Source organism: Vespa crabro, chromosome 17 (genome assembly GCF_910589235.1).
Source record: "Vespa crabro chromosome 17, iyVesCrab1.2, whole genome shotgun sequence".
NCBI classification, from domain to species: Eukaryota; Metazoa; Arthropoda; class Insecta; order Hymenoptera; family Vespidae; genus Vespa; species Vespa crabro.
Window position 1 is genome coordinate 1,153,525 of NC_060971.1, and position 14,813 is coordinate 1,168,337.

At 39.2% G+C, this 14,813-nt stretch overlaps 1 protein-coding gene across 1 annotated transcript; it reads right to left on the minus strand.

The window, feature by feature from the left end:
- Positions 1-1,493: 1,493 nt before the first annotated feature.
- On the minus strand, positions 1,494-14,558 carry LOC124429985. Its single transcript, XM_046975949.1, has 7 exons — positions 13,002-14,558; positions 10,694-10,908; positions 10,176-10,319; positions 8,984-9,136; positions 8,567-8,815; positions 8,204-8,455; positions 1,494-8,086 (listed from the first exon to the last, which is right to left on the minus strand). The coding sequence occupies exons 1-7, from the start codon at positions 13,036-13,038 to the stop codon at positions 3,743-3,745; spliced, it is 5,394 nt and encodes a 1,797-aa protein (XP_046831905.1). The 5' UTR covers positions 13,039-14,558; the 3' UTR covers positions 1,494-3,742.
- Between the last annotated feature and the right edge of the window lie 255 nt (positions 14,559-14,813).

Here is a 14,813-nt window from a genome sequence, read left to right on the forward strand (position 1 = left end):
TACTGTACGATGATTTAAGTTGAAACATTTTTCAAAATTTTTGCCATTCATAAAGAAAAAATCCACACTCTACGTTCTTCGTATATATTTATAATACTCGTAATCTAATAGATCGCACTGTACGATGATGATTTAAGCTTAAAGATTTTTAAATATTCTCGTTATTCACAACGAATTCGTACTCCATGTATACGCATACTTAGGAGTATATCGAACGAAAAGAGTACAACGGGCCAACGATCCCAATTACAAACATTTCTCGTGGCTTTTTAGGGTTGCATTTGCTTGAGAGTATAGAGGGGTCGGTGCATTTCATAGTTCCCGCACCCTTTGCATACTCTCTCTCTCTCTCTCTCTCTCTCTCTCTCTATATATATATATATATATATATATATATATATATATATCCCTCTTATCGTACTCCGACGGGTACACCGCCTTTACGGCACTCGGCCAAAAGTACTTTTCCTTTTCGAGTGCGTACGAGCACATGCGGGTTGATTTTCTTCTTCTCTTTCCCCCCTTTTTTTGTCTTCTCTCTCGCTCACTCCCAGTCTCACCTTATGCGACACGAATTGTATATGAAAAATCACTCGTTAATCTTTTCTACGAGTCCATTAGGGAAAAAAAAGAGAAAAAAAGGAAAGAAAAGAAAATCGTAATCCTACATATCGTAATAAAACACTAAGATGAAAGATTTTAAGGCACGATTGTATAATATTATGAAAAATAATAATTCGATCTTCTGAAGGAAATTTTGATATCATCTGTCGATAAATATTAACTTTATAAAAATAAATGCAATCTTTGAGCGCACATGCAATTATTTGGTTTACTAGAAGATCTTTTGAAGAAAGAAAGGAAGAAGGGAACATTGCGAAAGATTAGAGAAAAGAAATGAAAGTAAAAGAGGAAAGCATAGCTAGGAGAGCGAGAAAAATGAATGAAAAGCGACAGAGGGTGATAATTTGTTAGCATGAGCGCACCCCAAATGCGCGAAATCCCGTCCAAGTGCGGCCCGCGCGCATTGTTTCCTTGTTTGCCAGGTGTTTCGAGTACTAGAGCCGAGTGAGGGCTGCGCCATTGTTACGAGAAGTCGTGCAACCGACCAACAAAGCCGGCGATCTAATGCTCTTTTATTGTGCATTGTGCCGGGCCAAATCAAGGAACGGGGAACACACGAGCCAAGGGATCTCCAGCGCTTCGAATGAGAGGGTGAGACGACACCACAGGTTCCGCCTCCGCCTCCGCCTCCGCCTACTCCTGAAAACTCCTCCACTACTACAAGTAACGACTACTCACGCTGTCGCAATACCACCATACCATCTCGTACCAAAATCTTGAAGAGAAGGGAATGTCAACCGAATTGCGACCGACTGAAAAGCGACCGATTAAAATTCATTGAAAATTTATCATCATCATCATCATCATCATCATCATCATTATATTACTATATGTGGGATGGGCTGTTTTATTAGAAAAAAGTAAATCAATTGCCATTCGCATACGGTAATGGTTTATTGTACCGTCACTCCATTTTCTAAATCTTGATAAAGAAAAAAATCATTTCATAATCATTTACGATAACGATAAAGATGGATTATGTTTGTTCGAAAGAAAAATTCGAAAACATCTTTCTCGACGTTTTATAATTCGTTTCTCGTAAACATCGAATCAATTAATTACTTACCTAATTAGTTTCGCAAAAGACTAATCAATCTTCTCGTTTACATCGAAGGGTATAAAATTGTTCTCAAACATTTCGTATTTATTTAAACGACATACCTCTCTCCCCTCTGTTTCATGACGATTATGATAAATCAATTTTTGTTTTTCGTTGAAAAAGAAGGAACATTTTCTTATTTCGAAATGAACAAATTTTGTCGTTACTGTTTCGATCTATCTATAGTATATAATATGTATGTATATCGTTCACAATTCATTCCTCACAATTAGTTTTCTCTCACTAATTCACATACGTCATTATTACGTGCGAATATATTCGCACTACTAATTCATTCGCTATCATATCAATGAAACGAATGCTGACAATATGATACGATTATGACAAAGACGAGATATTTCCTATTAGCTTTTCAATTATTTCTCGAGAACATCATTTTCCTGCGATACAATCGATCTATATAAATGCATTTATCGTGACGAGTACAAAAGCGAGCGTAACGAAAAATAAATAAATAAATAAATAAATAAATAATGTGAACAAACATTTATATCCTTCCTCGATTCGGTTGGTAATTACCAATTGACATATAGATATCGAAGAAAAAATTGAATCGTCAACTTAATACTGTCATTAATAAATATTACAATAATATTTCTCGTAATCGTATGATTTGTGAAAAATTACTTTCAAGTTGCAAATACAGGGTAGCGTCAAAAGTTCCTAGGTGAGCCAAAACTTCCTGGGTGACTTTAAAAATAGATTACTCTCTTTATCGGGACTCTTCAGATTCGTAGGTTAAGCATGCAGCTTCACAAGTTAGTCTTGTGGTTAACAAAAAAAATGAAAAAACAAAATATTAGTCTAAAAAGTATCGCAAAAGAGTGATCGATTTTAAAAATCAAATCTAGAATCTTTTGTCTCATCTAGGAAATTTTGATTCACTCTATGTATATTCATCGATCGTAAAATTCATTTATTTCTTTTTTTTCTTGTCATCATCTTCCTCTACCGAAAAGCGTTCTTTTATCACACATCAGTTATTCACATGCAGATCTACTAAAAACGCAATATCTCGATTCATTCTCGATACGTATCATTTGAAATAAAACGTTAAAAAAAAGGAATAAAAATAAAAAAGAAGCAAAAAGAAAAGGACAATCGCACTTTCCATTTATGCAATAAAATTACAAATCCAAGTTTGCCGTCAATCGTCTTCGGATACTTGACCTCTTCAAATGCTCCAAAACTCACGTTATATATGTAATTATATTTGACCCATTCGAACACGCATTAGCAACAAATCGTTTCAAATTCGTTTCTCATCGATCAGTCGAAATTGTATTGGCATTAAGATAATATAATTATTGTCAGTACAACCTTGACCCGCTTTAAACACAATATCGGCTTATTGCTAGCAACACGATAAATAATTACATCTATCTACGCGTCTATAGCCCTTTTCTGAAAAAATTCCAATCCCTGTTCGACTCCTCCTGTCTGACAATTAAATACATCATCTTTCACGTTTATAAGTAATTAATGTATATTCCGATAGACACAAGTATCGTTGGTATGTGCAATTATTAGAATGAAACATAAAATTCACGGAATAAAATAAGAAATATCTAAAAGGGTTTTATTAAAGCATCTAATCTCTTTTCCTGAATCGTCTTCTCAATAACGATTCCAAGTTTCATTCTCAAAGCTTATTAAACGTTTTATAAATGCTTTTCACACAAAGCGAGTATCTCGTTCTCGTGTTAACGAGAGACAGAGAGAAAGAGAGAAAGAGAGAAAGAGAGAGAGAGAGATAGAGAAGGGGGGGAAGAGAGAGAGAGAGAAATAATTCAAGGAGAGAAACATCCAAAAGGCTTCACTTAAGCAAAGCTTAGAAAATATGCGTATCCTTTGTTAATGCGGGAGCGGAAACGAGGACACATGGCGGTCATAAAAAGAAAATATAAGAAATAAAATATAGCTATGTATGGGTTCCACTCATTTGAGAGATCGATAGTCCGATTTTGACGATCGTGTGGATTGACGATTGGCCGCGAGTCAATTGAAAAAATCGTCGTCGTCGAACGGATCTTCCTCGCGTATAAAGATGTTTACAGATTCAGATTTCCTTATATACTGATCGGAAGGTCTACCTTTGTTGTTACTGTTGGAGGCAGCGTATTTGTTCTGCCTGGTGTTTTTCAATGGCAATGTAGTGGTACAACGTTCGGGCACGCTGTCCTCTAATTCGGATTTGAAGGTGAATGCATCGTCGTCGTTGAACCTAAGATCACCGTTGAAGAAAGAATCTCGAGCACTGTCCTCCGAAACGAAACCATCTATCGATCTATGAGGATCCTTCGCGTCCGGTGGAATTTCTTCGGGCGTAGCTTTCAAATCCGATGATAATCTACGTCGATCGGAGGTATTGCTCGTCGTAGTAGGCGTTAGATCATCTTCGAAAAAGGTCGACCGTTTGTTATACTCCCGTTGCATATCTCTACGTGGATGAGCTTCCTTGGTTGATAATCGACTGGCCGAGGAAGGACTCGGAGGTGGACGTTCGACCAATTCTCTTTTTGATTCACCGATCTCTGGACGAACGCGCGGCTCGGCCGGCGTCAATGTTTCACTGGCCGGTGATTCAATCTGTTCGATACTCTGTGCGAAATCATCCTCGAAAGGACTCTGAGTTTTAGCTTGTACCTGTCGTGCGGCCTTATGCCTTGTTACTCTTTTACGATGTAACGTCTCGCTCTTAACGTCTGGGCCCTCCGACCAATACGGTCTCTCCGGCCAGCTGTCGTATTTCTGATCGCTACCCCTATAACTTTCGCGACTTCTCGATCTCTGCGATGGCCTTAAATAAGGATCCGAATCATTGTCGCTGCATTCTGATCTGGACGTACCAAACTTGTTTCTCGCATCGGCATAAACCATTTCACCGTACTCGGTATTACGGCCTTCATTAGCACTGTTCGGCCTCTTCGGCCAATGTCTCTTCCTACCGGCCGTATTGTATCTGCCTGAATCGTCCCCGGCACGTTCTGGTCCGTACTCCTCCTCGTCCCACGTATCCGTATAATCGTGAGGCCTTTCCCTACTCTCCCGATAATAATAATAACCTTCCTTGGATGGGTATTCAACGCCATCCAACGGAGGACTACTTCGTCTATTCCAAAATCTACCAAACTCCTCGTCCCATCGTCTTCTTTCGTACTTACGTCTGGCCCATCTGTCGTCGTCCTCGAAACCAACGCTCTCTTCGCTACCAAATCTATCCTCTTCGTTCCACAACAGGGTCAACTTTCTCTCCGTCATCTTTCTTCTACGTTCCTCGTCGTAATAAGCGTCGTCGGGTATCCAATTCCATCGTTGAGATTTCGACCTGCATTTCCAAAATCGCGACAAGTGATCGTGAACGTCATAATGATCGTCGTTCTCTTTGTAAGGTAACTTTCTATGAGGATAACGCCTCGGCACTTCCTCCCATTGGGATTTCTCGTGCCAGCGCGACGGATCTCGCGATCTGTGACCAACATTTTTTGCCCAAAGACCGCGCGATTTTCTAACAGCTCGTCCGCGAAAGCTTCGTTCCCTTTTGTCGGTTCTATTATCCAACGTGCTCGAGGCTTCCTCGTAAAATGATCTCTCGTCGAATTCGGCCGCATCGAATCTCGGATGTCTTCCGCACCAAAATCTTCCTCCGTCCAGACCTCCCCTGCCATTGTTACTCTCTTCGCTCTCTTCCTCGTCCTTCCACTCGTTGTCGCTGTCGCCCGAGTGTCTATGAATACCGCCGCTCGTAGAGGAGACAGATTTGAATGGTATTATGTCACGGTGAAAATCTTTGCCGTCGGGCGACCAAGGCGACGTACCACCGCCCACAGAACGTGCTCCTTCGCAAGACGATCTGTCCGAACCGAGCATGCTCGTCTCGAACTTGGCCCAATTCCCATCTTCCTTGCTGTCCTCACGATCGTTCTCCTTATTATCCTCGGAAAAGGGACAAAATACATCCTCGAATCCGGCGATGCCGATCACCTTCGCCCTATGCGTTCCTGTATTAAGCATTTTTATCTCTTCGAAAATATCCATAGCGACTGTTTTCAGGACGTCCTCCTTTTTCTTAACAGATCTCTTTGGGCTCGACGGTACGGCCGGCAAATTGTCCGAAAATAAACTCAAGAGTTCGGCCTCGGCTAAATTCTTACTCGCCGACGATTGTACTACCGGGGATTCGCGTCTAGAGTTGGTTTCCTCTTCCCTTTGTTTGCTCAATCTTTCCGTCTCTCCTATTATTTCTCTTAATGCCGCGTATTTGTCGCTCGACGTAGACGTTGACAATCTTATCTCCGTTTTCTCCGTGACGGAAGATCTATTAATGTCCTCAGTACTTTCGGGCATGATCTTGTCCGAAACGCCATTTGCTTCGCTACCCTTATCCGACAGAGTCTCTCCTCTATCCCGATTACCTATCATAGTCGTATCTTCGATCATATCTTCCTCTATATCCACCTCGATATCCCCGTCAGTTTCTACCTCTATTTCTAATTCCATCTTTTTAGTTGCCTGCAAGCTCAACGATACATCGATCGCATCGTCTTTCATCTCGTCGATATCTTCAATCGCGTCGATCGGTTTATCGGCCTCGATTCCGTTAGTTTCTTCGATTTCCTCCTCCCTGATTTCTTCCTTCGTTAATTCCTCTATACTCGGTGGTAACTTGACGGTCAAATTGGCCATAGCTACGATCGCTTCAGCCGTAAATTCACCTCGAATCTCATCTTTAGATTCTTTTCGTTCCTCTGGTTCCTTGCTTTCGGTATCCGTCATAATGTCCTCGTCGTTCGTCTCCTCCTTCGATTCAACCTGCATCTGTTCCATCTCAAGTAATTCCCTAAAAACGGCATACTTGTCGTAGATCGGTGGTTCCTCTTCTTGCTTTTTCATTGGTTCCTGTTCCTCTTCGAAATTTGCTTTGAAAAGTGGCTCGCTACTTACGAAACTCGTTTCAGTGATTTTACAAGTGGTTGACGGTTTTGTTACGAATTCTTCTACTTTCGGTCGAATCGTCGCTTCTTCTTCCTCTTCCTTATTCGATTCTGTCAATGATTCCTTGCTCGATAGATTTGCCAGGCATTCGGTAAGCTGTTGCAACGTCAAGCTCGTTAATTCTTGTACAGTCATACCAAGACTGCCCGCTAATTCGTCCAAATTCGCTGATGTTAATTGACTGAGGGTTATGTCCAATGATGGTTTTGGCTTCAATTTCGTTGTGGCAGGCGTACCGGTCGAGGTAAAGTACGTCGACAAATTCGTCGTGGGTATCATCGTACTAAACGAATCCTCGAAGGCGGAGGTCGTCATTGTAGATATCAAATCCGTCCTGGCTGACGGTGGACTGAAATTATCGTCGAACTGACCCTTCGTCGTATCTCTCGATGGACTTTTGTTGCTTTCTCTGCTTTTAGTAGGAGAAGGCGAAGCTTCCTCGCGTTCGATGAAGTCGTAGTGAAAGTGACCTTCGGTGTACGGTGGTCTGGGCGGTGGTTTTATGGCACCTCTGGCAGCTTGTTTCTTCGGTGGCAAAGGCGGCGGATTGATCATTATACTTCCAGCGCCCCTTGGCGGTGGTTCAGGAACGAGATCTAATTCCGCACTAGAACTGGACAATCTTGAGTTTGCGTCGGAGGAACATAATCTCAATGGGGACGCCGGTGAATCGCTCGTAGCCGAGAAATCAACTGGAAATGATTTCTCTATGGGTTGCGATTTACCACTCGGTAATACATCCATGTCGAGTTCTCTTTTTCTAACGGATTGCAAGTATTTCTTTGGGCTTGGCAATTTGACCAACGGCTGAATAGATTCGGCAGAATCCTTGTCAATTCTGCTGGCAACGCTTGCCATTCCACCGGCAGGTGCCGCGTTTACGGTAGATATAACAGCGAACGTACTCTTGGTAGGCGTCTCTTCAGGCGGTAGGGACACTGACAATGGTTGGTGATGAGTCGCCCTTGATACAATATCTTTCTTTTGCGGCGAGTCGGACTTCGGTAGGATGGACGACTGCATGGCCTCGTTCTCATCAAATCGATCGAAATTCGCGAAATTGCCCTCTTCGTGGCGATCACTTTCCTTCAAAGGTAAATCATTCTGTAATTTTATAGAGTCCGGGGTATCCGACGTTAGATTGAAATTCGTTGGAAACGTATCCGTCGAATTGGTCGTTACTAAATCTTTAAGCACCTTTTTTGGAGGATTTTTCAGATGTTGGAAGAAGTCTTTCTTATCGACGTAAGGCTTTATCAGGCCAGTACCTAGGGGATCCAGTTCCGTGAATACGTCTATCTGCGGACTTTTCGCTTGGCTACTTCTCGGGGTTGTATTCAATGATGTCTGCAAAAATTATTGCAAATATTTCAAAAACACATATCTGTTTATTATAACTACGATTATACTCTATTGTAAATAATTGTTATGTACGTCCCATTTAAAATTTATACTTATACTCACTTCGTCTTGATCTTTTTTCACGGTAGAACTTTTCGTTAAGCTCGTTAATTCTCCATCGTTGAAAAGATTTTCTGTTTCCTTATCGAACCAATGCATCGTGTCTTGAGGAGGCGGTGTTTTGCTGTACAATGTCGCGGCTGGACTGGACGTCGCCGATGTTGTCGGAGCTGGAACGGTTTGTTGTCGTTCCAAATGACCTCTTTTTGAGGAGGACGGTGGTGGCGGTAAAATAGGTTGTACGGTATCTTTTAACTGTTTAAAATCGTTCAAATATATTCCCACGATTATTACGATTAAACTTTTTTTTTGTTTTTCCTCTTACAAGCTTATCAAGCAGGGAAAATATCTATCTATACTACGTACTTTCATGTTCGCAAAAGAATCGCCGAATGGATCGCTTTCAAATAAATCATCCGCGGCTGGTCCAGGTTGTTCAGGTGTTATTTTATCCATCTGATGTATTCCCTGTTGCAATGAATTCAATTCGAATTGTAGATCTAACAAATCGGCGATAACACCACTTTGATTTTCATTTTTTCTCTCGGCCGTTTTCTCCGTTTCGGAATTTGTTATTCTAGTACGATGAATCGATGATTCAGTTCCAGCTGCGCCCTGTAATGAAAAAGTTTTACGTGTTTCATTCGTTTCTTATTTTATTGACACACTTTCTTTCTAAAATCAAAATTAACTTAGGCCAACGATAACGTTCTACTACATCATTTTTATTCAAAATGTGTATTTTGCAAAAGAAATATACAATATACATACATTGTAACTTACTTTGGTATCGGGTGCTGGTTCAACAAACATGCCACCGGTATGAAACTTGATAGCGTTGATGGCATTTTGTTCGATGTGTTGCTTCGCCAATTCGATTTCCTTTTTCTTCAGCTCGAACACGACTTGAAAGAGATCTCTCATCGCTATGACCACCTGGAATACCAGGTATACTGCTCTTGTATATTGTCTCTCTCTCTCTCTCTCCCTCTCTCTCTCTCTCTCTAACTCATTGAATAAATCAGCATAAAGACACTTGCTCCAAATATTTATCTCAAAGAATAAAACACAAGTATCACCACGGCGAAATGATCAACCCGAATAATTTTTTCTTTATCCCGTACACTTAACCGATCATTTATTTTATTCCCCTTATCTTATTTACCAGTATTTGTGAGCCCCTCTTAAAGGTTCCAATGGATCAAACGCGAGGATATACTTACGAGAGAGGATTACACCGAGAGTCGTTTACGAGCGACGGAAGCAGAAATTAAACTTGGAAATTGAAGTAAGACCGACGTTGTTGAATTAATTCGCCAGCTGTCACTCTTACTCCGGTAAGAGTGGCACGTTTCATTTGATTATTCCAAGGTGTTATCGAATTGTAAGTTGCCCCGTTCCAATTAAAAAGTATCTCACTATCAAGTTTTCTATATTACAGCATATATTTCCATCGGTTAAACGTTTTATCAACTGATTTTTCTTTTCTTTTTTCTTTTTCTTCTTTTCGTTCGTGCGTTTTAATCCATTTATCCTATTAATTATCGAATACAAATAACTTCGTATAAAATAATTCGTGTAAAATGCGTTTATGTTCGTGCGAACAGATAGAGTACTAGAAAATTTAAGTTACGAGGAGTTAGCTAGGGGATCCGGATCAATTCGAATGAACACAAAGTGGACCGTGACTAATCCGACAACGATCCCCCTGTATCGATGGGGCTCGTCGAATGGCAGGCCGAATGCCATAATGCAATTATTTACATACGCCCCAGGAATTACCGAGACTGGGCTTCGATATTGCTTTTCGGATTGGGCAAATATCATTTTAGATCCTTCCCGCAGATGCCTGCAGCGAATCGTTTCCGAATAATTGACAGACTTTAACAACGTTTAAAGGCAACTCCGCTTACGTGCACACGCATACATCGATTATTACAGCAGGTTCTAATCGAAGAATGCCTTCGATCGATACCTGACTCGCTGCTTTATCCGTCTTGATACCAAAAAATCTGTGTCCCGTGTCCGGTGATCCAAATATGTAACCGAATGCTCTGGAATCGCTCATGTCTTGAGCGATGAAAGATATCTTGTGCACGGGATGATGGTACAAACATTCCTATGAAACAAAATTAATAAATAAATTAAAAAAATAACTTTTCATGTCAATTATTTATCGATAATCGACTAAATAGATGAGCAAAATTATAAAATTAAGATATTCTAAACTACCGGATATATTTACCGGATAAAAGAAGAATCTAGAATATTGTAATTATAAAATATCACATTTATTAGATCGATTTATAAATAAGTGTCCTTATAAGTGAACAATTATTATTATATTAACAGAAACGTGCGCACACACATATAATCAAACTAATGAGATAAAGAATTCTAATAAAAAAAAAAAAAAAAAAAAGAAAAGAAGAACATCGTTCTAATTAAAAAATCGATAAAATATTTTAACATTCTCATTGTATTTATACTTACACTCGTTTTTTCATCCCTCAAACGAAGTCCATCGATGCTGACCTGCACAGCAATCCTTTGCTTATGTTCACCGGCTGCACGAATCGCCATTTTTAAATCCGCCAATGCTGCTTGACACATTCGATCGCCACGTGCTTCGGACACTTCCAATATACCGATCAGCTTCGCCTTGAACGAAACACCTTCCCCGAGGAACCGTGTTGGCTCGTTCTTAACTAAAAAATATTTCGAACAAAAGAAAAATCATCGTACGTACGTAAAATCAGTAAACGAAAATGCTGATTCTGTAGAAAAGGAACAAAAAAAAAGAAAAAACAAAAGAAAACAAAAAAAAAGAAAAAGAAAAATTAGCATCGCACGGACCCTATAAATCAATTTCATGCTCGTGGTTTTATAGATCACACGCGGTGCTAACCGAAGTAAAATCGAATTGAAAAACGATAGGACGACCCCCTACTACGATTTCAACACACGCATGATCAAAGCTCGTCAACATACCGTATAAAGAAATTGAACTGTGCGAGAATCGAAATCGAGTTATCAAATTTGAAGCAACGGGGAGTACGATTTAATTCCAATGCAATCTATAAAAGTGATATCGATTGCTTGCGAAAAACCTACTCGAGACACTCAATATGTAAGTGGATTTTTTGACCAACCACACACCCCCTACGCTCATTCCCTCCCATTGATGTATTCTTACATAAGATACTTTTTAACGTCGCACATACTTAACAATTCGATGTATAAAAGTGATCCCGATAAAGAGAGAATATAAAAAATAAAATTGTAAAATCATATATCGATTAGAAACTTGAGAAATCCTCGAGTATGCGTATACTCAAATAAAATATTGGATGTATACTCTAACGTTGTAATAACTGTTATGAAAGGTCGAGATACGACGTCGTAGATCAAGTGCAAAACTCTGCACATCTGGCATGATCTGGTTGAAAGAAAAGACGAGAGCAAAGAATATCGTACGATGAAAGTTTCTACGTACTTGAAAAAGGGCACGGGGTTTCAATTGGTTGCCCGGTAAATCTCGAGTATCGACAGTTGGCGTTATCCACTTCAAATGGACGAGTACGTACAAACAAATGCGAGAGTAGTCTCGATCATTAAATAATCCTACCAAAGAAACGAGTAACCAAGAAAAATTCAAAATATATTTAGAAAAATCCTACGTATATTTGTTTCAAATTCTTCTTCTCCTTCTTCTTCTTCTTCTTCTTCTTCTTCTTCGAAAGGAAGAAAGAGAGAGGGAGAGAGAGGAAGAGAAAGAAGAAAGAAATAAGAAAGTTGTATCAATAAATAAAAATACCTTAAGTTAATGATTATTTTCAATATTTTTTTTTGTCCGACCGTAAACGTTAACAAAGATCGTTATAAAATCAAAAGATCTAAATTTTGCTGTGATACCTTTGAAAAATAATAATTAATTAAAATCGTAGAGAAGTCGAGTTGTGAAAAATCAGTAGTAATATCGCATGTTTGGTCCAACAAGGAATAAGTAGCGCCATCTCTGACTGGTCAGACTCAATCTAGCGTATATACGATATGGGGGAAAGGGTCGGTAACACGAAACCACGATCGTTTTCATGACAACGAAATATAACAATATCAAAATAAAAAACAAATAAACGACAAACAAAATGATTTTGTTGTCTTGTTAAACAAATAAACAATCATTTTCTCATAATTAATACAATAGAAAAAAGTCAAACATTTGTAGAACGTATCATGGTCGTATCAAATTGCATCGGTTTATCTATTCAGTGGTGTAGTAATAGTAGTAGTGACCGTAGTCGATGAACGCCTTCTCCCTTTTTCATTCTCCCTCTCTCTCTCTCTCTCTCTCTCTCTCTCTCTCTCTCTCTCTCTCTCTCTCTCTCTCTCTCTCTCTCTCTCTCATTCGTTTTCTATCCCTCTTCGTACGTATAAGGGAAAGAAGCCATATTCCGAGACACCCCTAACGAAAGATGTTACAAGATGTTACAACAAAGTATATATTATCGCATATAAAAAAAAAAATGAAACGCAACAATAATGACAACAAAATACTTTGTACTTTGGTAGCAGGATAAAAAAAGAAATGGTATCCCTTAAAAAAAATGGGACTGTACCGCAGAAGGATTTAAAGGAAAAGAAAAAGTACAAGAGAAAAGAAAAAAAGGAAAGAAAAGTAGAAAAGAAATGAAAATTGAAAATAAACAATCGTAGAAAAATCGATGACATTCATCCGCATAACACCAGTCCCCTTCCTTTTCTATTCAACATTTAGAGGCGTTAACGTCAATTTACTCACACTTGCACGGGCTGTTTTTCTTCCGTAAGGTCTGCATCGGTGGTTGTATTATACATACGCCAGAGAAGATAACGTTGGAAACGTTTTAAAGATTAAAAGTTGATTGAGAGATTGAAGTAAAGAAGAAGATCTCGGCGATCCTTTTCGACGCACCTTCGCCGTCATCACTCTCGAGGACAGGATCCTCGGCACCGACACATGTTCGCACACACACACGCACACACACACTCTCTCTCTCTCTCTCTCTCTCTCTCTCTCTCTCTCTCTCTCTCTCTCTCTTTCTCTCTATCTTAAACTCAATCTCAAACTCGTGTCTATTTCTCCTTCACGCACGCCCGTTTGCTCGCTCTCTTCATATTATCTCTTTCACCCCCTTTGCACTTTCTCACCCTCTCCTTTTTCTTCCTCCTCCTTCTTCTCCTTCTCCTTCTCCTCCTCCTCCTCCCCCTCCTCCTCTTCTTCTTCCTCCTCTTTCTCCTTTTCTACGTTGCTCCCTCTGTGTGTCTTTTCTATGATGAGTTTCACGACACTATGTAAGTACTAAAGATGAGCGCGCGCGCGCGCTCACCTCTCTCTCTCTCTCTCTCTCTTTCTCTCTTGCTCTCTCTCTTTCTCTTTCTGTACAAAAAAGAAAAGAGACAAGAGATCGGCGCGTTTCCCTTTCCTCTATTCTTCACACTCTTTCGTCACTTTAAACACCGTAGTTGGTATCTTAACTCTCATCCCCATGAACTTTTCTTCGTATATAAACGCTTAACCAAAAAAATTAATCCGATCACCTAAGTGAACGATCCTTTAAAATGTCCAACCGTAACACTCCTTTTTCTCCATCGAATATTATATACTCGCGTGACGAAAAATATTGCAGGGGAAATGACAGCTGGCTCAATCGGCACGGGTCTCAACCATAGCTTCTCTTATTGATCAATAACACACTGCCTAGTACGCGCCGTCGTCGCTTCGAGGCTATCACACAAGTTTTTCGAGATCGTTTAATTTTACTCTAAGTTTTCTCTCTCTCTCTCTCTCTCTCTCTCTCTTTCTCTCTTTCTGTCTTACTCTATTTTTTTGATATCTATTTGTTTAATTTTCTTCCTTCTTTGTATTATTCTTTTGTTCTCATATTTTCATCTCATGGTATTTGGTTTAATACTTTTCCGTATTTCAATCTTTTATCTTTGATATATATATTTGACTATTTTATTTTTCTTTGCAATATGTCTATACCATAGATACAATTTTAGTCGAATAATTAACATCTTCCATTTCTATATACATCGTAATATATATTTTTAAATGTTAAATCGTTTTATAGAAATGATTTAATTAGGCTTTTTGCGAGTAGGGATACAAGGTCCAAAGAGAGCGAATGGCCCGGCGAGAATGTGCGCGCGTCGTTTTGCCATGGGGTAAAAGCATGGATAAAGACGAGATAACGAACTGCGAAATTTAGTTCCTGAGCTAGGTTAAAAGATGTCGCTAATAGGGGTAAATATTAACACTTTTTAGAGTAATTATGATAAACATAAGCGAATAAAATTCCTATTGACTAACAACATTTTCTTTTTCTTCCTTTTGACATATTCTATCTTATATAAAACTAATTTCCTCAAAAAATGGAATTTATTTACTTGCGATTAAAATATAAAATATTGATAACCTTTTCTATTTGTTATTATTATGTATGTAAAAATTGATTATATATAATATTATGTATGTATACATGTATATATAAAATATCATTGAAATATTCTAATCAAATTTATACCTATTCACGTTCGTATCAGGGGTAAGTAGTAATGCTAAGAAAAT